Raw genomic sequence first — 23,961 nt, forward strand, 5'->3', positions numbered from 1 at the left:
TCTTCTCCTTCCTAGGAGTTTGTGCCCTTCACATGCTTAACAGATGGGTTATGCCCTCCCCACGCCCATTAGTTAAGCTACACCCGGCTCTACAGATTGAATGTCTCCAGCTCTGGAATTCAGGAGGGGAAAGAAGCAGGCACGAAAAAGAGAAAAATGTAAATAGATATAAATTAGCAGCACCTTTTCCAGCTCCTCTCTCTCCTCCGCCTCCCTCCTTCTCCCCCCTGCTTCAGCCGATCTCGTACCCCCTAGATGCGGCCCCACCCGTCCTGTCTGCGTCTCTGAGTAGCGCGTAGGCATTTTGTGAGCTAACTCAGTGATCCTGCTCAGCACGCACGGAGCTCAGAGGAGAGATGGAGGAGCGCAGCGGGAGGGGGCAGGCAGAACGGGCGTTTAGCCATTCTGAGTCTGACTGCAGAGACCGTGCTGCTGGGGCCGGTTCTAGCCGGCTGGCACTGGGTGATGTGACGGCTGCGGAAAGCAGAGCTGCTGATGCAATTGCTATACAGCTATTGCTGCAGGGGAAAATATGGAGCCGTTAGATGCGCATACACACTACAATGCACATAAACAACCAGCTTACACGCTGCCACACCATGCAGTGACAGAAATGCAGTCACGTACGCTCACTAACCAAGACTAAGGCACGCATACTCACACTGTAATATACTCACACGCACTCCTATACAATAACATAGTGGCACATACACTGCAGGACTCCCACGCACTAACACACCCGGTCACATAGCCACATGCACACTAACATCCCATGCACTGACATGCTCAACGTTATGTACCCCTGCACATTAGCACACCCCCATCCATTCACTCACAGACAAATGCACTCCTGTACCACTTGATTAGAGCAGGGCAAGTGGAGGTTGAAACTAGGTTTCTGTTTAAAGCTTTACTCTAGTAAGTGCTCTAAAAAATCGACACTTCTCAGATTGCTTTGATATACTCATAATCACACATACTCACACTAGCCAACCAAGTAATTACACACAGTCACATGACATGCCTACCCATATGCACATGTACATGGGAGCATCAAATAAATTCATCTCTATCCGTGGGTTGCAGAGCACAGAATTCTGTGACTCCCCATTCACCTTCCTGTCTCCAGACTTCCCCGCAATTTCTCTCTGCCATTCCCTCCAGTTCTACCACTGATTTCTTTTGCTCCTCCCTTCCCTAGGGTCACACAGTTTCCTCAGTGATTTGTTATATATACTGGTGTGCAGTTGGCACACTCCTAACCTTAGCTTGTCATGTGAAAAAGCACAACCCAGTAGGTGGAAGCAGGTTTGTCACACGCATGTGGTTGCTGGGTGGAGAGGGTCTATCATAAACTTGTGGACATGGGTCGGGAGCATCTGTCACACAATGAGGTACAGCACGGTTGGGAGTGGGATTGTCATCATGGGCATAAGGAATGTACGGCAATGGGCTGGGTTTCTCCCAGGTCAGGTGGGAGTTGGATGGTGTGTCACATATGAGGGCATAGAATAACAGGCTGGTTGTGTCTCATGCATTGGAGAGGAGGTTACTGAGTTGAGTGTCATAGCCTTAAACAGGGGTGGCCAACCTGAGCCTGAGAAGGAGCCAGAATATACCAATGTACATTGCCAAAGAGCCACAGTAATACATCAGCAGCTCCCCATCAGCTCCCGCCCATCAGCAGCCCCATCGATCAGCACCTCCCCTCCATCCCCGCACCTCCTGATCAGATGTTTTGTGTCATGTAGGAGACTATGAGGGGGAGTAGCGAGGGCACTGCAGGCTCAGGGGAAGGGGCAAGAAGGGGTGGAGTGGGGGCAAGGCCTCTAAGCCAGAGGTTGAGCAGTGAGCCCCCCGGCCCATTGGAAAGTTGGCTCCTGTAGCTCCAGTCCCAGAGTCAGTGCCTATACAAAGAGCTGCATATTAACTTCTGAAGAGTCACATGTGGCTCTGGAGCCACAGGTTGGCCACCCCTGACTTTGAATGAGGATGCCTGGTGACTATTATAGTGTGTCATAGCTGAGAGATATGGGCATGCATGGATGGTACTGAACAGAGGCTTTTGCCTTGCCTTCTTTTTCCTATTTATTATTGTGTCATCCAAACAGGCAGAAATAGTACTGTTACTTAGGTGACCAACTGAATAGTTAAGGTAAACATTTCACAAGAAGCAACTCATAAGCTGAAATGTATTGGCATACACCTTTGGGCAAATACTTGTGAAAAACAAATGCATTCACCACAATCCAGATCGATTTGAAAAGGGTTACTGAACAGACAAAGAAGCATTAATGTATTTCCAATTAACCATTCCAACATTTCCATTTGTACCAGAATGTACAGATAGGAGTTTTCCACCCCATTTCTTATCAAAATCCCACACATCCAATGAGACACACACAGAAAGAGTTTATATAGGAAACCTTCTAGCCTTCTGACATGCTAATCACAGCCTCTAAATTTTGGGACTAAGTTGTGTTCCCAGACCAAAGTGCTGTCTTGCATTTTTTGTGAGCCTTGTGTCAAGAGATGTTTCATGAAAGCAACTATGAAATCTTATTTCAGATACATAGAGGTTCTGGAAAGTCCTTACATTATACATATCAGGCATTATACCACGTCTTGCTCTCAACATCAGCTGAGCAAGGGAAAAAGCAAAAAGGAAGGTGACCATGATGCTTATTGTGCAGTGGGGTCATTATTCATTAATTAGCTTTTGTTCAATTAAAGTTAATAATATTATATTGATTGTCCAAATTGTAAAGCTGACATCATTCCTGGTGCATTAGCACAGAGGGCAAAGGTTACCATCAAATTTTCTGTTTGAATCATCACCATTTCTTTGATTTAGGACTAGGCCTATAGTTGCTGAGAGAGACCTACCTTCATCAGCCTAAAAGCTTTGTTTTCTTCAAGAGAGAATGTACAACACCCCATCCAGTTCATCTGCCCAACAGCACAGGAGCCACAAGGACTGAAATCTTCAGGGTCTGTCCATCTACTGCCATGTGTAGGGCCCTACCAAATTCAGAGTCCATTTTGGTCAATTTCACGGTCATAGGATTTTAAAAATCGTAAATTTAATGATTTCAGCTATTTAAATCTGAACTTTCATGGTATTGTAATTGTAGGGAACCTGACCTAAAAAGAAGTTGTGTGGAGGAGGAAGGTTGCAAGGTTATTGTAGGGAGGGTATGATCCTGCTACCCTTACTTCTGCACTGCTGCTGGCAGCGGTGTTGCCTTCAGAGCTGGGCATTTGGATAGTAGTGGCTGCTGGCTGGGAGCCCAGTGCTGAAGGCAGAGCCACCACCAGCAGCAGCACAGAAGACGATGTCATGGTATGGTTTTGCCACCCTTTCTTCTGCGCTGCTGCCTGCAGAGCTGGGCCTTCAGTCAGCAGCCGCCACTCTCCGCCCACCCAGCTGTGCAGGCAGCAGCGTAGAAGTAAGGGTGGCATGGTATAGTATTGCCACTTTACTTTTGTGCTGCTGTTGGCAGGGTGCTGCCTTCTGAGATGGGCACCTGGACAACAGCCGCTGCTCTCTAGCTGCCCAGCTCTGAAGGCAATGCAGAAATAAGGGTGGTGATACTGCTAACCCCCTGCAACTCCCTTTTGGGTCAGGACTCCCAATCTGAAAAAAGCTGGTCTTCGCCATGAAATCTATATAGTATAGGGTAAAAGCACACAAAAGACAAGATTTCACGGTCCATGACAAGTTTTTCATGGCCATGAATTTGATAGGGCCCTAGCCATGTGCCAGGGAACAAGACCGACAGACAGGACCCTCTGGCCTACCATCCTGACAAACAGCAGAAAGACCCTAAGACTGTCTCCAGACAGGAGCTTAGATCCCAGATGGTGAAAAACACTTTCCTGAGGACAGGCTACCTCAGCCCACCCCAACACCAGAATAAGGTTGTCAGTCCAGCAATCAAGGACTGTATGTAAGAAAGTTCAATTCACCTCAAGTCTAGCAGCCAAACAACAGGTAATAAGGATCTCCATCTTAAGGCTGCATCTCCCATTCCAGAGAGACAGGGAGGTAGGTGGTGGAAGGATGGGCACAAGTTTAGCAGTATCAGAACACAGCCTGTGGGTGATGTCCAGCAGTAACTCCCAGACCTGGGCTCTTACCTAAGGTCAGAGGACCAGACTGGGGGATCCCAGCAGGCTTGAGAGGGAGCTCAGCAGCATTGTGTTCACCATACTGAGATTCTTTCCAATACTCAGAGCTCCTTCCTCCTTCTTGTACTCCTCATAAGCAAATTTACATACATATAGACAGAGCTCCACACATTCCATGATTTCCCCACTGTGGAATTCACCCCTAAACACAAAATTTTGCTCCAGGAGCTCAGCTTTTATTTTTAAAACAAATATGGTTTTAGCCATTAGGATTGCAAAGACAACTTCAGAAATGTGAACCAAGTATGAATGGATGTAGTGATGCCTGCCTTAGGGCTTATCTACATGGAGAAATTTACTGGTATAATTATACCACTACCAATACAGTAGAACCTTAGAGTTACAAATACAGAGTTACAAACTGACCTGTCAACCACACATCTCATTTGGAACCGGAAGTACACAATCAGGCAGCAGCAGAGACCAAAAAAATTTAAAAAAGGAAATACAGTACAGTACTATGTTAAATGTAAACTATTAAAAAAATGAAGGGAAAGTTTAAAATAAAGATTTAACAAAGTAAGGAAACTGTTTCTGTGCTTGTTTGATTTAAATTAAGATGGTTAAAAGCAGCATTTTTCTTGTACATAGTAAAATTTCAAAGCTGTATTAAGTCAATTTTCAGTTGTTAACTTTTGAACAAAAACAGCCATAACGTTATGTTCAGACTTAGGAACATTTCAGAGTTACGAACAACCTCCATTCCCGATGTGTTCGTAACTCAGAGGTTCTACTGTATAACCAGTAGAACTAGAGTGCTATAATTATTTCTGCCGGTGTTGACAGGCCCTTAGACTGCAGACAACCTGAAATGATAGGTCTGAGAGGCGTGAACTCAGTGCAGCGCTCAGTTCCTAAAAACAGAAGTGCTGGAATGCACAAATTCATTACAGAGGCTGACTACGCATACTGCAAAATACAGAGGGAAATATAACCAATAGTCATTAGTTTACTTAAAATTCATCAGAAGCACGAATGCTGTTCTAGTTCCCCCCAAAATGTGCTTGGATGGCATCTGGAGCATTCCTGTATGCCTTGAACAGTGATTCAGTTCAATCATTAACTCTGTTTTTCCAAGATGCAACAGAATTCAGCAATTTTGTCACATAATTTGCCATTTTGTTGCAGCCAGGTGCCCAGCATTTTTGTTTTTGCTATTGTTTGTCTCCCTACCCTGCTGGGACTTGCCTGCAGCTGTCTCTTGCTCTTCAGCTTTCCCCATAGTGGGGAATTAAATGGATTATATACTACATCTTTCCTGTACTGCTAAATAGAGCAAGGCAGCAGGATGCCATGGAGACAGTGCTGGCATCCAATCTGCAGCCATGGAATAGGGGAAACTGGAAGTGTAGGCAGGCAACCTGGGCTGTCTGGAGGTCTGGAGAATGGTGCTGCAGATGAGGCCTGGGCAATTAGGGAGACAGGCCACTGAAGTCAACTAAGCTCCCCTCTTCTATGGCACACATTTGGAAGGAGGTTCTGAGCCAGATTGCTTGGACAATAAATAGCCTGGGAGCTGAGGCCTGGGGAGTGGAGCCAGGCTGCTTCTGTGAGCCCAGCAAACAAATATCCTCAAAAAGTCACTCTTGAAAATAATCAACAATGTTTACGTCAGTGAGTATTTTTAACTGTGAGCCATACATCTGGCTCAGGGAGGGAGGGCAGAAGGAGAGGGGCTAGGAATAAAGGGTATTACATGGTAGTAAAATAAATTTGCATTGCAACAGAGTTAGGGGTTTCTGCCAGATAATTTGGGGGTTGCTGCTGCAGAAAATGGGCCCATCGTGCCACAGAGTACATCAGGATTTTTTGTATGGAGTATGCATGACACACCCATATCCAGGCGATGCCTGTGGCTTCAGGATTCACAGCTGGACTGGCTCTGGGCTTGTCATATGTGCTGATGGTACGTGGAATGGGTTTTTCATCCATGGGGACATAGACAGCATCAGTCATTCACGTGGAAGAGCAGGGCACCTGGTTGAGATGGGTCTATCACATGCTTGGGAGGGGGAGAGAAGCAGGTTGGGCATGTTACATGCATGGTAGTGTGGCTGTTTGGGTGTATCACACATTGGGAACAAGGCATTGAGATAGGTATGTCACATTTGTGAATGCTAGAGATGGCAGGTTATGTGTGTTACATCTTTGGTGTAGCCAGGCAGGGATTGGGTGTACTTCAGAAGGCACAAGTTGAGAGTATTATACATGCAGGCTGGTGGGTTGGGAATGTCACACATGAGAGCAAGGGGCGGTAAGTTGGGCACATCAGATGTGTGGTGATGAAGGTCAGCCATCTGGATGTGTCACATGCAAGGGTGTCCAGAGGTAGATTGGTAGGAATGTTATCTCTGTGGGAATGTGGGGCCGTGGGACGGGTGTGTGTGTCATGGTTTTGATAGTGTATTAGATGTTAGACACAAGTAGTCAGTTAAGTGTATCATATACTCATTGTGATGCAGTACAGTGTATTGGATCTTTCAGATGTGAGGCAGCATGGAACAGTTAATGTTTTGGGCATGTCACACATGAAGGGAATGGAGGGCAGCATTTGTGTATTGGATGCATCACATGTGGGGTAAAAGGTATAAAGGAGGGATAATACATTTGTATGGATGAGCCTCTTGGGAGTATAGGCTGGTGTGAGTGGGAGTGCATGGGATAACAGACGATATGTTAGGTGTGTCATGTGATGGCAAAGGGTGTCTGGTGTGTTTATGTTTGGGGATATGGGTCAGGACAGTCAGTATGTTAGGCGTGTTGTATGTATAGTGCACATAGGGTAGACAATTAGCTGTATCACAAGTGTGGGTATAAGGGGAAGCGTGAGAGGCATCACACATATTGATGGGCAAAGGGTTGGCTACTGTGTTGGGTGTGTCAGAACTATTTATTGCCAACAGTATTACTGTCTGACACATGGGGGAAGTGGGATGGGGTCTGTGTGTCACGCTCATGTCACCCAGTCTGCGTGATGGACGTGTCAAACATGGTGGGTATGTAGTGGCAGGTGTCTTGGGAATGTCACTCACATATGGGTAAGGGTAAGTGTGTGTGTCATATGTCAGGGCAGCAGGATGGGTGTCTCACACTTGTGTTGGCCATGCAGGGTGGTGGGATGGGAGTGCCCAGCACTCAGGGCAGTGGGATTAGTGTGTCACGGGGGCAAGAGTGTCACACGCACTTTAGCCACGTCGGTTGAGCTGGGTCAGGCGTGTCCCACATGCGCAGGGCGTGCAGGGTACCATGGCATGCGCCTTTAGCCTGGCGCCTCACACTCAGAACAGGCCTGTGACGGACAAGCAGGGTGACCATGAATACCATGGGGCTATTCTGGGTTTGCAGCTGGTGCGAGGAGAGGGGAGGGGCAGGAGTGGGCACGGCACAGGGTGACGGTTATTCCCGCCCCCGGCTCTGGTGCCCTGGCGCACTTTGGCGCGTGGGCTGTTTGAGGCAGCGCGGGCTGGAGGAGGGGGGCGGGCCCCTCTGCGCGTCTCGCGCAACCTGAGGCAGCAGCAAGTCGCTGCTGCGCCGGAGGGGGAGGGGGATTCTGCCCAGTGCGCGTGCTCGCCCGGCGGCCACCCCTTTCGTATGTCAGCGTTCGGGGGCTCGCGCACTCCCCCGGGCCGGCTCAGTCGGGCGGCAGCAGGCGCAGGAGGCGGCGGCGGCTCTGCGAGTGGAGCATCCGCAGCAAGGGGAGGGGGGGCGCAGCAGGGAACAGCCGAGTCCGGGCTGCCTCCTCTCCCCGTCAGAGGGGGCGGGGGTCGGGGCAGGGGCCGAGGGCTGGGGGGACCGTCACCCCCCCTCATCCAGCGTCGCCGAGCGAATCCTGCTCGCGGGGGGCGGGGGGAGTCTCCAGTGGGCCCCCTCCAGCAGCCCGGCCCCGCGCCGCCCCCCAGCCCGGATTGCGGGCTGGGCCGGGGGGCTCCTGGGGGGCGGTTATTGTTTTCAGCCCGATTTCAGCGAATGTGAAGACCAGGGGCGTGTGTGGCGGGGAGCTCAACTGCTTACCAGATGGGGGATGTTTGAGGGGGTTAATTAGCTGCCCTAATTAGCATGAGTAATTGTGGGGGCTGCCGTGGATAGCTGTTGCTGGGGGCATGGTCGGGAGCCTCCTTTCCTGTGGGTGGGTTAATTAGTGGCCAGTTTTCTCGGGATTATCCCTCTTGTCTCGCCAGCCCCCCCCGGTTTCCACTGATTTAGTTGGGTCCCATATGTATATTTTACACTGTCCCTGGCGGAGAAGGGGAGAATTTTAAATCCTCCATCCCCAACTTTCTAACCATCACACACAAGCCTGCCCGGGAGGACTGAAGCAGCGGCCAGGTTTGTGTCTTAAAAAAAAACACGTTTCTTCTGGCTTAAATTTGAAATCGTGCTGTGTCCTTCACCCCAGACTCATGTCTGCTGTGATAATTCCGTATCTGTGTGGTATTTATTTGTGTACTTTAATATCTGCATTTACACACTCGTGCTTGCGGGCGTCTGTGTATATTCACGTGCACCAATGTGTAAACAGAGATTAAAACCTTTTTGGACATAAAGATATGCAAAAATCGGGGGTGTTTTTATATGGGTTTAATATGTTTGCATTGTATCACATACTCCTAAAAAACCCCTTTTAACTGGGTTTCTTTTTCTTTTGTTGCCTTTTTGATTTTTAAAAGGATAATTGTATATTGTTAACTTCTGTGATCAGGCATTTATGATATGTAGTGCCAAGGACGATGTAAGTGCTGTACAATCATTAATTTTATAATTAAATGTATTACATCGTGGAAGGAAAAACCTTTTAGAAATTAATTTTATCTTTTGGTTATTTGCTTCTGTTTAGAAACCACTGGACTTTAGGGAGCTGTGATTTCATTCACATGAGCATGCTTCTGACCTTAACCATGGTTCTGTTAATCTCATTTTTGTCTTGATTGGGTTCACAATGTGATATTTAAAGTGTGTAGAATAAAATTTTATTCTTTTAAAGCAAAGAATTTTCTGCCTGTATTAAGATACAGAGATTGACTTATCTGTATTAAACACACAATTGCCCAAGTGTAACATCTTTTAAGACTTTTTCCTTTTAAGATGTCTAATTTCATATATTTTATGTAAATTATTTTTTTACTTACAGTCTCCCCAAAATTATATCCATCTGATTTTTGCTCTGCTTTTTCTTAGTGCCTTGTGTGTCTCATTCTCTTTTCTCCAGGTTGCAATCTCATTCCCTGTTTAATAGGTTAGGTTTTTTAATGTCTAATATGTCTCTCTTTCCATAGGTGTTGGTGATTCCAGACTCAGACGGTTAGGGGTTCAGTTCTGAGGAAGCAGAGACCCGAGGGGCTTATTGGATTGAATCTATTTTGTGCAGGCTGCCACAGCTCTACATCAGTATCCTCACTTCTCTTCCCCACCCTCCTCTCCCCCGAGGGGGGGGAGGAGCTGGGAATCACTTCTAATATCCCCCACTCCCTTCCCCAACACACCTTGGTCCCTGGGGGCACAAGCCAGGCATCACCCATTGTAGTACCAGGAGAACATAATCCTCATCGCTCCTTTCCTGGCCTTGGGGGCTCCAGCAGGACTCTGTTCCCTCCCTTGGAGTGCAGATCAGAGAGGCCCTGAAAGGACTTCATTAGCACCCTCTTCTCAGGGGGCACCAAGGGTACCAGGAAGCCTTTGCCTCGCTGAGAGAGCCAGGACTGAAGCACCAGTTACTGGGGGCACTGAAAGAAGCACCCGTCCTTGACATCCCTTCATCTCTTACCCCTTGCTCCCCAAACCTCTGGTAAGTCATACCACATTCATTCAATGGTTTTTTCCCCTCCCCCACTGCTACAAGAGAGGCATGCACAGAGATTGAGAGCAGGGTGGGGGAAGGGAGCTGAGAGAAGTGGCTATGTACACGGATCAGAAAAGGGGGGTTTATATCACACACCCACTCTGCAGGAGAGGGGGATAAGGACAGAGGCATGCTGGCCTCAGAGAAAGCAATGGGGAGTGTAATAGCTGAGTTTGAGAGAAAGAAGATGGATGTAACATGTTTACAGATCAAGTGGTGGGGGGGAGTTAATGTTGACTAATATCAGCTTTGTGAGGCAGGGGAATAGATTCCTCACTGGAGATCAGAAACTGGGATGTATGAGTGAAGAATGTTATCACCTACTTGCAAGCCTGGAGAGATGAGGAAAGAAAGGGGCGGGGATGTCTGTGTCTGTGGGGGATTGTGGAGAAGGGCTGCTGGTATCTTTAAGATTACTCAGTTGAAGGGAAGAGATTGAGCAGATAAAAGTAGTATGGGATTCAGTCAGAGGATCCAATTGAGTATTTGCCTATTTGCAGGAGAGGGCATACTGGGAAGGAATTGGCGGAGGGGGTGCAGAAAGAAAATGATTTTATTTTTTACCCTTCTGCAGTCTGTTTACCAATATGCTTAACATATTCCTTCCTCCCTTGACTGCAGTGGTCTCTACAAATGTCCAAAGGGGATGGCAAAGGGGGTGGGGGTTGAATACAGTGCTTATGCTTTCAAAGAGGTGTGCTTTGGATTCATCTGCCTGCAGTGATTTTAAATTGTATAATGTGTGTATGAGGAAGGCAGATGACATACAGGAGTGATGTACAGATTGCACTGCTGCTGTTCAGGTTACCATAGCCTTTATTTTTTTTCTGATTCCATTGTTTTTGTAGCCTTTTGTTCTCTCTAAAGCCCTTGAAGCAGTCATATTTGTACATGACGTTCTTATAAAAACTGCAACCAATTCTTATTTTTGTAATAAAGGGACTCTACTTCTTGTGGTTGTCCCTGGGCATTCCTGTTTAGCTGTAGTGACAGGGGAGAGGGTTGCATTTTTTTAATTTTATTTTTAAGTAATGGTCAAAAGCTTTCTTTTTAATAAGTCCTTATCTGTGTATATCTCTCTTATTGGATATACTCTTGATACATAACTATTTCTGTAAGTTTTTTTCTTAGGCACTGATTACCTTGGTATCTATGTACAGAAGGTAGAATTAACTGCGTTTTGTACTTCAGTTTAAAATTGTTTTTGATAGTGTTCTCTTTTCAGCATGACATAAGGAGCAGTTCTGGTTCTGTAATGGGGTCAAATACCACTCTGCTTCCCTTGCACAATAACTAACTGTAAAATTCAGTCAGAGTCTTTCCACCAATGTATGATAGATGGTATTTTGCTTACTGTTCCACCCTATCTTATCCCTGACAGAGTCATAATTCTGATCAACTATGGGCTTACCATCTTCCTTACTGCTATTTATGACAATCTCTCAAAGGTCCTTTGCTAGTCTTGTAGCTATTGATCCCACTGTCTTAAGGTGTGGCTTCCGAAATAGGGTTGCAGAAATTGCCATCGTGGAACAGGCACTTGTTCTGTTTAAAGTGTAGTCCAGCATCAGCTAATTCACGATGATTTTGTGGAAAGTAAAATACCCTTCCTCTCTCCAATAATGTTCCAATGAGAACATAGGTGCTTTGTTACAAATCATAAACAAGAGTGCAATGCTGTACATAGTAAAGGGCGGTGAGTGTGTTTTTTTTCCTGATTACCATCTCCTCGGGATGATCAGATTTTTTTTTCCCCATTATTGATTAATATTATATCCCTCAAATCTGAGCTGGCAGGGATCAAACATACCTGGAGATCTATTAAAAATTAGATTCTGCTCTCCAGTTATTAACTCTGGAGTTGCTTTGAATACATCAAGATGTAACTGAGACCAGGATCTAACCCAAAGACTAGAAAAGAGTTAACGAGAGAGATTGTCTCCAATATCTTATGCCTCAGACCATTCTGTAATCAGTAGGAATATACCGTAACCGCAGATCACAAGCCAGATAATTGAGGCTAAATGACATGGAGTCCTAATGTTGTGAAACATCTGGAATTTCATTCAGCATTCCTGCAGAGAAGAAATTAAGTGTGTCACAGCAGCTCTTGTGACAATGGCACTTTGAGGAAAAGGGCTATGGAACAGTTTACTTCTTCACTTAGCCGATTGATTCTAATTCAGCCATTTGTGAGTAATACTTAAAGGAGTTACTAGTTTGACAGTTGTTCAGTTTGCACAATATAAAGTGAGTTGTTGGATTCTCATCTTCTAAAGGAAAACTCTTCACATAACAAACAAACAAAAAAACCCACAATTGTCCCATTTGTTGTCTGTCACTAGTCTGGAGACAAGGAATGAGTGGTCCATGGAGACTGAACTCTCCTCTTGCTCCTGGAAGTACTTCCTTATGTGCAGGGCAAGGGTGTATTGGTGGGGATAGGAAGCTTTTGCTGTATCTGTCCCAAGTGTAAACAGAGGATTTCGGGTTTCTAGGACCTAAAGACCGCCAGTCTGATCTGCCTACTTTCCCTTCATGCTTAGTGAATAAAACCTTATATGATTTGAGGCAGAATAGGTGTGTTCCACTAGACTGTTGCGGGGAACAAGATAGCAACCAGGGCACATGTACACAGCAATTAAATGCCTGCGATACAGCCTCTGGTCTTTTATTCCAGTGTAGAGATGTACCCTGAGGAAGACTGCAAATGAAGAGAAAAGCTGGTATGGAGATGCTCCAGTGAAACCTAGCATCAGCAGTACTGCAGTACTGGAGCTAAAAGTTGAGATGGCACTTAAATTCCATCCATAATCAAGTCACTGGAGGGTTTGTAACTGATTTAATCTCTGCAGCAGATGCAATCCCTGATTGCAGGGGTAGTCTGACATTCATTTAGCTGTTGTCTTTGATGGGTTTTTTTTTGTTGTCACTTTTGATCAGGTAAGTGGGTTGAGCACCTGCTGAGAGATTGTTCCCAGTTTGGCCATTGTGGCTTTTAGTGCAAGAGCTTTTCAGCCACTTCTGATCTCTGAAGATGTTTAAACATCTCCTGTTTCTCCTTCCCCCTCATGCATGCATGTTTTGGATTTGGTATTCTCATAGACACTGCAGAAAATGTTTAACGCACACCCAGCATTGTCTCAGGCTGTGCGTCTGTTAGATCCAGGGGAGTGGGGTTAGTTTCTGGGGAGGAGTTCTGGAAAGCATATCCTACTTAAAAGCTGATGCTGCATGTAGCTGTCTGAGGCTTGGTCTACACTAGTAACTTATGTCAGTGTATAACTGTATTGCTCAGGGGAGTGGATTTTTCACAGTTGCATGCAATTATAGTGGCCAAGTTCCTGGTGTAGACAGTGCTATATTGATGAGATGGCTTCTCCCCTTGACATAGCTGCTGCCTCTCTGTGAGGTGGATTTCCTACACTGATGGGAGAAGCTCTCCCATTGGCGTAGGTAGCTTCTTCACTGAATCACTATAGCAGTGAAGCTGCATTAGTGCAGCATAGCTGCATCGGTGATGCTGCAGCCTTTTAAATATAGACAAGCTGAAGCACATTTTCCTCAGAATATTTTTGAGAATATGGGCAGGACCCTTCAGATGCTGGCCTTAATAGAACAAATTATAATGTTTTCAATGTGTCCCTAATCACTCAGTCAAAATTTGTTAAGAGTTCTAATGAGAGCTTGAAACTGAAGAGTCCAGACTGTCTTTCTGATCAGAAGGCTAAAATAATGGTGATAAGATATCTTTACACCCCTGCCTGGCCTACTTAGGATGTGAAAGAGATGGTGATCATGTGGTATAGTGCTAGCGGAGCAGAGGACTGGGAGCTAGGATTTGTAAGCTCTATTTCCCATCTCTGCTGGTGAATTACTTTCTGGCCTTAGGCAAGCCATTTAGCCCCACTTTACTGACTGGGACATAGAAGTTATGTTCTGCCTGCCTTACAAGGATATGAGTCTTAATGTTTATAAATTTTATAAATCACTTTGAGATCTTCAGATGAAAGATAGTGTAGAAGGAGAAAGTATTATTTCTAGAAAGGCTGATCTATATTTGTGTAAACAATACTGTAAACTATATCTAAGACATTTCTGATGTGTATATCATCTTAATATATAAGTGACAGTATCTAGATGGCTTTTCTCCTTCCTGGTCATGCTGCAACTCTGTATGAGAGCTGCTTCAGGGTTTTTTTTCTCTGCCAGCCTCAGCCTTCTTGAGAAAGAAAGAGCTGAAATAATCAGGAAAGAGATGGCTGAGTGTCTGCAGCTTTCAAGGGTGGAAGGGGTGTTAGGTTGGGAAGAAGAGATTTGAGAAAGAGGAAGTGCAGGGAAGAGTTTAATCTTGGCAGAGGAGCTGAGGGGCACATTGGTAGCAAGAAGGAGTAGGAAACAAGCACAGGTGAGAGAACTTGACACTGGTTTTGATACTGGGGCAAGGGGAAGAGACATAGGACATATCTATGTAGGGAAAAAGAATGAAGTAACTGGTGCATGTTAGATACTCTGTACTAACTTACTACGTGGACACTCTCACTGCATGAAGTGTTTTTGTGCATGTTAGTGTAATGCACTTTGGAAGTGTACTAAACTGCCTGGGAGCACTCTTAGTGTGCAGTAAGTGTGTCCACATGGGGAATTAGTGTGGGAGTAACAAGTGTGCTTTAAATTCACACCCTAGCTTAGCGTGCACTAACTTCCCTGTATAGACAAGTCCCTTGAAACACATGCTGAAAATCTGTAATGGCTTCTGATTGACGTGGTCTTAAAAATCAAAACATTTGTCTGTTGTATTCTTTACACACTTAATGCTCTATGGCTGGATTTAAAATGAGATGGGTCTGCATTTCTAATGGACATAGCATGCTTTTGAGGAGAGAGACAGTAAGTGGTCGGTTTCTGTCGATAGTAAGGAGATGTTTGTAGGGAGCAGAAAGGAGGATAAATTGACTAGAAACCTTTTGAACTTGGCTTTTCCTTTGTTCTTATGTTCTGCTATTTCTGAACTAAGCACTGGAAGAGGATATATAGTTAAGTCCGTTGCCAGCAGAGCTTCAGTAACCTGCTAGCCATAGAAGGCAACCGCAGCCTACTTCCCAGAGGCTAATATGAAAGATGAAGTAGGGCAGGGTTGGAGAATTGTGAGCCAGTGAGGCCCAGGCATAAGCCCAGACTTCCCCTGCCCCTTGCCACGTTTTTCCCCTCCCCCAGCAGTTGGTTTTGTCCTTTCTCCTGCATAAAGAGCTCTGGTCCTGTGATGGTGCTGCTGATCCTGGGTTTCCAAAGCAATAGCAATATTGTGATATTAATATGGTTCTTGACAATTTCCTTGCTGTCCCACTGGGTTCCAGATAGAAGGTGAAAATGACCAGTTTTAATTTCATCCTGCTGCTGGTTGGGAAAGCCTTTGAGTAGTAGGTTTGCCTGTCTACACTTTTGAGTGTCTGACAATTACTGGCCAATGACGGTTGTTTCCAGGGAAAATCTCAGCATAGGCAAGTCCTTGGGTAGATAGTACCTGTTTCAGGTCATATTCAGAAGTTGTTTTCTTTCCTTTTTTGGCCAACCATGAGAACAGGAAACTTCATATTTAAACAAATGAAAGGCCAGGTTTTTGTGAATTCTGCTGCTTATCTCATGCTTCCTCGTATTAATTAAGGAAGGTTTCTTACACACCAATGAAGTGGTTTTTTCAGTCTGCATATCAGTCTTTCTTGATTGCTTTACAGTTTTTAATGATGTTGGCAGGTGGTAAAAGGTCACTAGAGACTGATGTCCTCTATATAGCCAAAGCATGGGGAGCAAAAACAATGCAAATCCATACAGTCTCACTGGTTACCTGGCAGGATCATCTCCACCAACAATGTTCAAATTCAGTACTTTACAGCACTTGTGGGAATGGGTTGGAATCTGCTGATATTTTCTGTATATGAGGAAGGATGGCCTTGTGACTAAGGAACAGAACTGGGACTCAGACCTGAGTCCTGATTCTGACACAGGCTTGGTGAATCGCCTTGGGCAGGTTACTTCATCTCTGTATGCTTCAGTTTTTCCATCAATAAATTGGGATAAGACTGAATGTCCTCACAAGGGAGATGTGAAGCTTAATTAATGTTTATAAGACATTAACTGCGTCCTTGAGATCCTTGGATAGGACATGCTATATAGATATATTTTTTTCCTCCCCTCTGAACCAAGGACAGAGCTGTGCATACAGGGAAGAGATTTGAGGGGTGGTGGGAAGCATGTGGACAGAAACGTTTGTACTATGATTTCTTATCTTCTCCCTTACCTAGAGTTCCATTAAAAGGAGATCCCAGAGGTTGCAAGACTAGTCAAACAAGATGTGCAGCTCAGTTGCTCCCAGGCTGTGGTTCTTAACAGATCGTCGTATCAGGGAAGACTACCCTCAACAGGAGATCCTGAGGGCGCTCAAGGCCAAGTGCTGTGAAGAGGAACTAGACTTTCGGGCCTTGGTGATGGATGAAGTGGTACTGACCATTGAACATGGAAACCTGGGTGAGGATTAGGTCAAGGTTGGAGTGTGGGCTGGGGAGGGGATCTGACATGCAAATTGTAATGCAGGGGTGGCTAACCTTTGTGACAATGTAGTGCACATATGCCAGGATCAGGACACCTACTCTAAATTAATATTTCATATAAATGCATTGCTCTTGGTACTTGATCATCAAATAGAAATTGTTGACTGGCAACTGGATAATCTTTGTTCTCCCTCTGCTGAATGAGGGGAGCAAGTCTGTTTTAGAGCCATGGGGTCATGCTTTGGCAACCCAGCCTTACTTTATGAGGGGGTTCTCTCCAAGAGACAATAATGAACTAATACAAAGTTAACTACCTCCAGGATTGCTGGGTTAAAGAGAATTGACTTAATTTAATTTTGTGTGGGCTTTGTAAGTTGATTACTTGTGTTTAGGAGAAGCTGTGAGGGTAACACATCAATATCTCTCTGCAGGTTGGGTTCTGAACTCAGCCTAGATAGCCAAACAAGCAAGCAAACTGAAAGAGAATTTCAGAGAAGAATAATATGAGTAGTCATGGGGTTGGAAGGATTGATTTATATTGCAATTAAAATAGTTGAATATCTCTAGCTTCATTAAAAGATGACTAAAGTGTGTCCCCTTCAGATATGATGAGTGTAAACACCAAAATGAAAAGGTATCTGGAAGAAATAGTGAGTGGTCAGGAAACAAAATTTCAACAATGCACAGCTATTTAGGTTAGTCAAGACTGAAGAAGACAGGACTTAAAAACCAAAAAAAAGTAGGTGAGTGGATGAAATTTGGTGTTGACAAATGTGAAGTAATACACATCAAAATAATTTGAACTACTGCTACACCTTAGTGGGTTCTGAATTACCTGTAACAGTTTGGGGAAAAGTTGTTGGTATTGTGGACAATCAATAAATACCTCTTCCATAGTGAACAAAAGGAAAACAAGATGTTTGGATGTATAAGGAATGGGTTGTAAAATAATATTGAAAATACAATGCCACTATTACAAGAGGAGCACTAGTGACACTTATGTAAAGTTGTCCTGGAGATCCCATTATCAAAATCTTTCCAACCTTTAAGATTTCTAATGCTCCGAGATTTATATGAGGAATGTGAAAGTTGTCAAGGAGATGGTCCTGTGGTCAAAGAGGTTTTTTGTGTTTTCCCCATGAAGTCTGTTCAGATTTGGCAGTTTTAAGTTGTTGATTAACTTGTTATGAAAGCTGTGTTACTCCACCGCATTTATGAGAGTCTTACTGCTAAAATTTCACAACATTCTGTCTCCACTGAGTAGAGAGAGAATGCATCCGTTGCATCCGATGAAGTGGGTATTCACCCACGAAAGCTCATGCTCCAAAACGTCTGTTAGTCTATAAGGTGCCACAGGACACTCTGCTGCTTTTATCCCCACTGAGCATGCTTCTCCACTGTCTCTGTGCCGGGCTAAGGCAACTACACAGAACCATAGGCACAGCTTCTGGGAAGGATGGACAGAGTGGGAAACATGTTCTGTCCCCCACTTTTTAACATTTTTACTTTGTTTCTCCTTGGTGATGCAAAATACCCTAAATAAGATTTTTATTTCTTTAAAGGAGTGGTATAAAATGTGCTGGAAGGGTGGGAAGAGAAATTTTCTTTGGGCTAGCCTTGTATGTCTAGCCTTCCTCTTCCTTTCTCCTCATTTTTGTCTTTTGTTGAACCACATTCTCCCTTCTGGTGGTCTGTTCCCCCTGACTTGCAGGCTTTTTCCCTCCCTGTGGTTGCACCTATATACAGAACCAAATCTCCAGATGGGGGACAGGCAAAATGAATCTGTTGTCTTCCACTATTGCTTTTGCCTCTTTCTATCCATCCCCATCAAAATACCTTTTGGCTTAGGGGAAGGTGCACTGGAATAGATCCAGTATAAATGTATTCTGTCCTCATCTCTCATACCAACTGGTGTACAGGGTTGTGAAGGGCACAGAACTATTATTGAACAAGGCATCATACGCCACTAAGAAGCTACAGAATGTCACTCTGGCAGCCTTGAATGGAATCCACATCTTTAATATGGCAAACCCAAGCTCATTCACTTTATCTCACTGCCTCTGAGAGAGAATCTGCTAGTGCTGTGTGCCTAGCTACACTATCTGTAAAATGGGGCAACTCTATATCCTAGTAAAGAGGAGAGGATAGAAGTTGATGAAGTGTACAGGTAGGAGTTGAAGAGAAACAGTCAAATGAGAGTCCTGTTCAATTAGATCACATGAAAGCAGGAAACTAAATATATACAAATTTTGTAAGTGCTCATGTACAACTGCTAGAAGTCCAAATATTCACACAGGTGAACTTGAGAGCCTGGTGTTAAATGAGGCTATTGATATAATAGGCACCACAGAAACTTGGTGGAATGATATCATCAATGGGACATGGACATGGTAATATCGGTAAAATGTAAGAGAATGACAGAATAGGTTGTGCAGGTGGGGGAATAGGACAATATGTGAAAGACAGCATAGTCAAATATAGTAAAAAATCTTAAATGACCCAAATTATACCATAGAATCTCTATGGATAGAAATTCCATGCTTTAATAATAAGAGTATAGCAGTAGAAATATACTACTGACCAAGATGGTGATGGTAATTGTGAAATGCTCAGGGAGAATGAAGAGGTTACAAAAACAGAAAACTCAATAATGGGGATTTCAACTGTCATCCTATTGACTGGGTACATGCCACCTCACAGTGGATGCAGAGATTACATTTCTTGATACCATTAATGACTGCTTCTCGAAACCCACAAGGAGTGGGGAAGCAACTCTTGATTTAGTCCTGAGTGGTGCACACGATCTGATCCAAGAGGTGAATGTAGCTGAACTGCTCACTACTAGCGACCATAATGTAATCAAATTTAACATCCTTGTTGGAGAGAAAATACCAGAGAAGGCTACCAAGGTATCATTTAACATAAAAAAGGGGAACTACACAAAAATGAGGAAGGTCGTTAAATGGAAATTAAAAGGAACAGTCACGAGTGAAATGCCTGCAAGTTTCATGGAAACTTATTAAAAACACCGTAATAGAGGCTCGAATTAAATGTATACCCCCAAATAATAATTAAAAAAAATAGAGGGTTTAAAAAAAAAAAAAAGGCCACAGTGACTAAACAGTAGAGTAAAAGAATTGGGGTAAAAAGGTGTTCTTTAAAAATTGGAAGTAAAATCTTACTGAGGAAAATAGAAATGAGAGAGAAGGAAGAAGAGAAGAGCAGCTAGCCTTATAAGAAGAGGGAAAGAGTCAGTGGAGATAACACCAAACATGAGCCGCAGGAGGATACGGGATGGGTTGCGGAGGATTGCAAGGGTGAATAGGAATCAAGAGGACTTGCAGCCAGAGGGAACGAGATAGACCGGAGAATCGCACCGTCACCAGGAATAGGCAGGTCTACATGATTGGAGACTTCTTACTGAGAAGAATAGACAAGCCTATACCCAGAGCTGATCCAGAGAACAGAAGAATGTGCTCTCTGCTGGGTGGTAAGAGACGGGATGTGGACCTGAGGCTGAAGAGGATCCTAACGGGAGCAGGAAAGAATCCACTGGTTGTCCTTCATGTGGGAACAAATGATATGGCTAGATTCTTGCTGGAACATATCAAGGGAGACTACCAGGCTGGGGAAGACGCTTAAGAAAATCGAGGCTCAGGTTGTCTTCAGTGGGATTCTGCCTGTTCCTAGAGAAGGGCAACAAAGGTGCGACAAGATTATGACGATCAACAGATGGCTCAGGCAGTGGTGCTATAAGGAGGGCTTCGGGATGTATGGCCACTGGGAGGCATTCATGGACAGAGGACTGTTCTCTCAGGATGGACTTCATCTGAGTAGGGTGGGAAATAGCCTTCTAGGATGGAGGCTGGCACAACCTTTAAACTTGGAATTGGGGGGAGATGGTTGGAAGATGTCCAGGTAATCTCCACACCGGATTTTAACATTGAGAGGGAAGAAAATGAAGAAAGAAAGGATACAACATTGGGTAGAAGAATGGACATAAGGAGGAAGGGTAGTGTAGATACTACTCTAATAGGTGATACTAGTGGTAAAATGTCTGGGCCTAATCGGGTAAAGAATGTGAGCGAAGCCAAATAGCAAGAATTAAGATGTTTGTACACCAATGTGAGGAGTCTAGGTAACAAAATGGAGGAACTAGAGTTACTGGTGCAGGAAGTGAAACTGGATATTATAGGGATAACAGAAACATGGTGGAATAGTAGTCATGACTGGAGTACAGGTATTGAAGGGTATATGCTGTTTAGGAAAGACTGAAATAAAGGCAAAGGTGCTGGAGTAGCATTGTATATCAATGATGAGGTAGGCTGTAAAGAAATAAGAAGGGATGGAATGGATAAGACAGAGTCTGTCTGGGCAAAAATCACATTGGGGAAGAAAGCTACTAGAGCCTCCCCTGAGATAGCGTTTGGGGTGTGCTGTAGACCATCGGGATCTGATTTAGATATGGATAGAGACTTTTAAAATGTTTTTAATAAAGTAAATACTAATAGGAATTGTGTGATCATGGGAGACTTTAACTTCCCAGATATAGACTGGAGGACAAGTGCTAGTAATAATAGGGCTCAGATTTTCCTAGATGTGATAGCTGATGGATTTCTTCACTAAGCAGTTGCTGAACCAACAAGAGGGGATGCCATTTTAGATTTGGTTTTGGTGAGTAGTGAGGACCTCATAGAAGAAATGGTTGTAGGGGACAACCTTGGTTCGAGCAATCATAGGATATCAGGGTTGGAAGGGACATCAGAAGGTCATGTAGTCCAACCCCCTGCTCAGACCAGGACCAATCCCCAGACAGATTTTTACCCAATTCCCTAAATGGCCCCCTCAAGGATTGAACTCACAACCCTGGGTTTAGCAGGGCAATGCTCAAACCACTGAGCTATCCCACCCCCAATGAGGTGAGCTAATTCAGTTTAAACTAAATGGAAGGATAAACAAAAATAGATCTGTGACTAAGGTTTTTCATTTCAAAAGGGGTAACTTAAAAAAATGAAGAAAATTAGGGAAGTGGATTGGACTGAAGAACTTGGGGATCTAAAGGTGGAGGAGGCCTGGAATTACTTCAAGTCAGAGTTTCAGAAACTATCAGAAGCCTGCATCCCAAGAAGGGGGAAAAAAATCATAGGCAGGAGTTGTAGATCAAGCTGGATGAGCAAGCATCTCAGAGAGGTGATTAAGAAAAAGCCGAAAAACCCTACAAGGAGTAGAAGATGGGAGTGATCAGCAAGGAAAGCTTCCTTACTGAGGTCAGAACATGTAGAGATAAAGGGAGAAAGGCCAAAAGCCATGTAGAGTTAGACCTTGCAAAGGGAATTAAAACCAATAGTAAAAGGTTCTATAGCCATATAAATAAGAAGAAAACAGAAAGAAGTGGGACCGCTAAACAGTGAGGATGGAGTGACAGTTAAGGATAATCTAGGCATGGCCCAATATCTAAACAAATACTTTGCCTCAGTCTTTAATGAGGCTAATGAGCTTAGGGATAATGGTAGGATGACAAATAGGAATGAGGATATGGAGGTAGATATTACCACATTCGAGGTAGAAGCCAGACTCAAACAGCTTAATGGGACTAAATCAGGAGGCCCAGATAATCTTCATCCAAGAATATTAAAGGAACTGGCACATGAAATTGCAAGCCCATTAGCAAGAATTTTTAATGAATCGGTAAACTCAGAGGTTGTACCGTATGACTGGAAAATTGCTAACATAGTTCCTATCTTTAAGAAAGGGAAAAAATGTGATCCAGGCAACTACCGGCCTGTTAGTTTGACATCTGTAGTATGCAAGGTCTTGGAAAAAATTTTGAAGGAGAAAGTAGTTAAGGACAGTGAGGTCAACGGTAATTGGGACAAATTACAACATGGTTTTACAAAAGGTAGATCATGCCAAACCAACCTGATCTCCTTCTTTGAGAAGGTACCAGATTTTTTAGACAAAAGAAACGCAGTGGATCTAATTTACCTGGATATCAGTAAGGCATTCGATACGATTCCACATGAGGAATTATTAGCTAAATTGGAAAAGATGGGGATCAATATGAAAACTGAAAGGTGGATAAGGAACTGGTTAAAGGGGAGACTACGAGTCGTACTGAAAGGTGAACTGTCAGGCTGGAGAGAGGTTACTAGTGGAATTCCTCAGGGATCAGTTTTGGGTCCAATCTTATTTAATGTTTTTATTATTGACCTTGGCACAAAAAGTGGGAATGTGCTAATAAAGTTTGCGGATGACACAAAGATGGTATTGCCAATACAGAGAATGACCGGGATATCATACAGGAAGATCTGGCTAACCTCGTAAACTGGAGTAATAGTAATAGGATGAAATTTAATAGTGAAAAGTGCAAGGTAATGCATTTTGGGATTAATAACAAGAATTATTGTTATAAACTGGGGACGCATCAGTTGGAAGTAACAGGAGGAGGAGAAGGACCTTGGAGTATTGGTTGATCACAGGGTGACTGAGCTGCCAATGTGCTACGGCCGTGAAAAAAGCTAATGCAGTCTTGGGATGCATCAGGTGAGGTATTTCTAGTAGAGAGGAGGTGTTAATACCGTTACACAAGGCACTGGTGAGACCTCATCTGGAATACTGTGTGCAGTTCTGGTTTCCCATGTTTAAGGAGGATGAATTCAAACTGGAACAGGTACAGAGAAAGGCTACTAGGATGATTTGAGGAATGGAAAACCTGTCTTATGAAAGGAGACTCAAAGAGCTTGGCTTGTTTAGTCTAACCAAAAGAAGGCTGAGGGAGAGAGATGATTGCTCTCTACAAATATATCAGAGGAATAAATACCAGGGAGAGAGAGGAGTTATTTAAGCTCAGTACCAATGTGGACACAAGAACAAATGGATATAAACTGGTCATCAGGAAGTTTAGTCTTGAAATTAGACACAGGTTTCTAACCATCAGAGGAGTGAAGTTCTGGAACAGCCTTCCAAGGGGAGCAGTGGGGGCAAAAGACATATCTGGCTTCAAGACTAAGCTTAATAAGCTTATGGAGGGGATGGTATTATGAGATTGGTCTTTGACTGTTAGCGGCAAATATGCCCAATGGCTTGTGATGGGATGTTAGATGGGGAGGGATCTAAGTTACTACAGAGAATTCTTTCCTGAGTGTCTGGCTGGTGAGTCTTCTCCACATGCTCAGGGGTTTAGCTGATCACCATATTTGGGGCCAGGCAGGAATTTTCCTCCAGGGCGGATAGGCAGAGGTTTATTCCTTTGCAGTGTGGGGCACGGGTCACAGGTCACTTACTGGAAGATTCTCTGCACCTTGAAGTCTTTAAACCATGATTTGAGGACTTTAGTGGCTCACAGGTTTGATACAGGAGTGAGTGTGTGAGATTCTGTAGCCTGCA

General features: G+C 44.2%; 1 protein-coding gene across 11 annotated transcripts in view; it reads left to right on the top strand.

The window, feature by feature from the left end:
• Positions 1 to 7,740: 7,740 nt before the first annotated feature.
• The window catches only part of RIMKLB (ribosomal modification protein rimK like family member B), an 88,837-nt gene continuing 72,616 nt past the window's right edge, over positions 7,741 to 23,961 (top strand). For 10 of the 11 annotated variants that reach the window (XR_007773199.1, XR_007773181.1, XR_007773187.1 and 7 more), the window contains exons 1-3: positions 7,743 to 8,517; positions 9,465 to 9,973; positions 16,330 to 16,552. Coding sequence is in view for 1 of the 11 variants with exons in the window: in XM_050944248.1 (XP_050800205.1) it covers positions 16,378 to 16,552 (175 nt within the window). In the remaining 10 variants the exon portion in view is untranslated. Of the gene's footprint in view, positions 8,518 to 9,464; positions 9,974 to 16,329; positions 16,553 to 23,961 lie in introns of all 11 variants that reach the window. The other variant, XM_050944248.1, reaches the window with a different exon arrangement.

This window comes from Gopherus flavomarginatus, chromosome 1 (genome assembly GCF_025201925.1).
Source record: "Gopherus flavomarginatus isolate rGopFla2 chromosome 1, rGopFla2.mat.asm, whole genome shotgun sequence".
NCBI lineage: Eukaryota > Metazoa > Chordata > Testudines > Testudinidae > Gopherus > Gopherus flavomarginatus.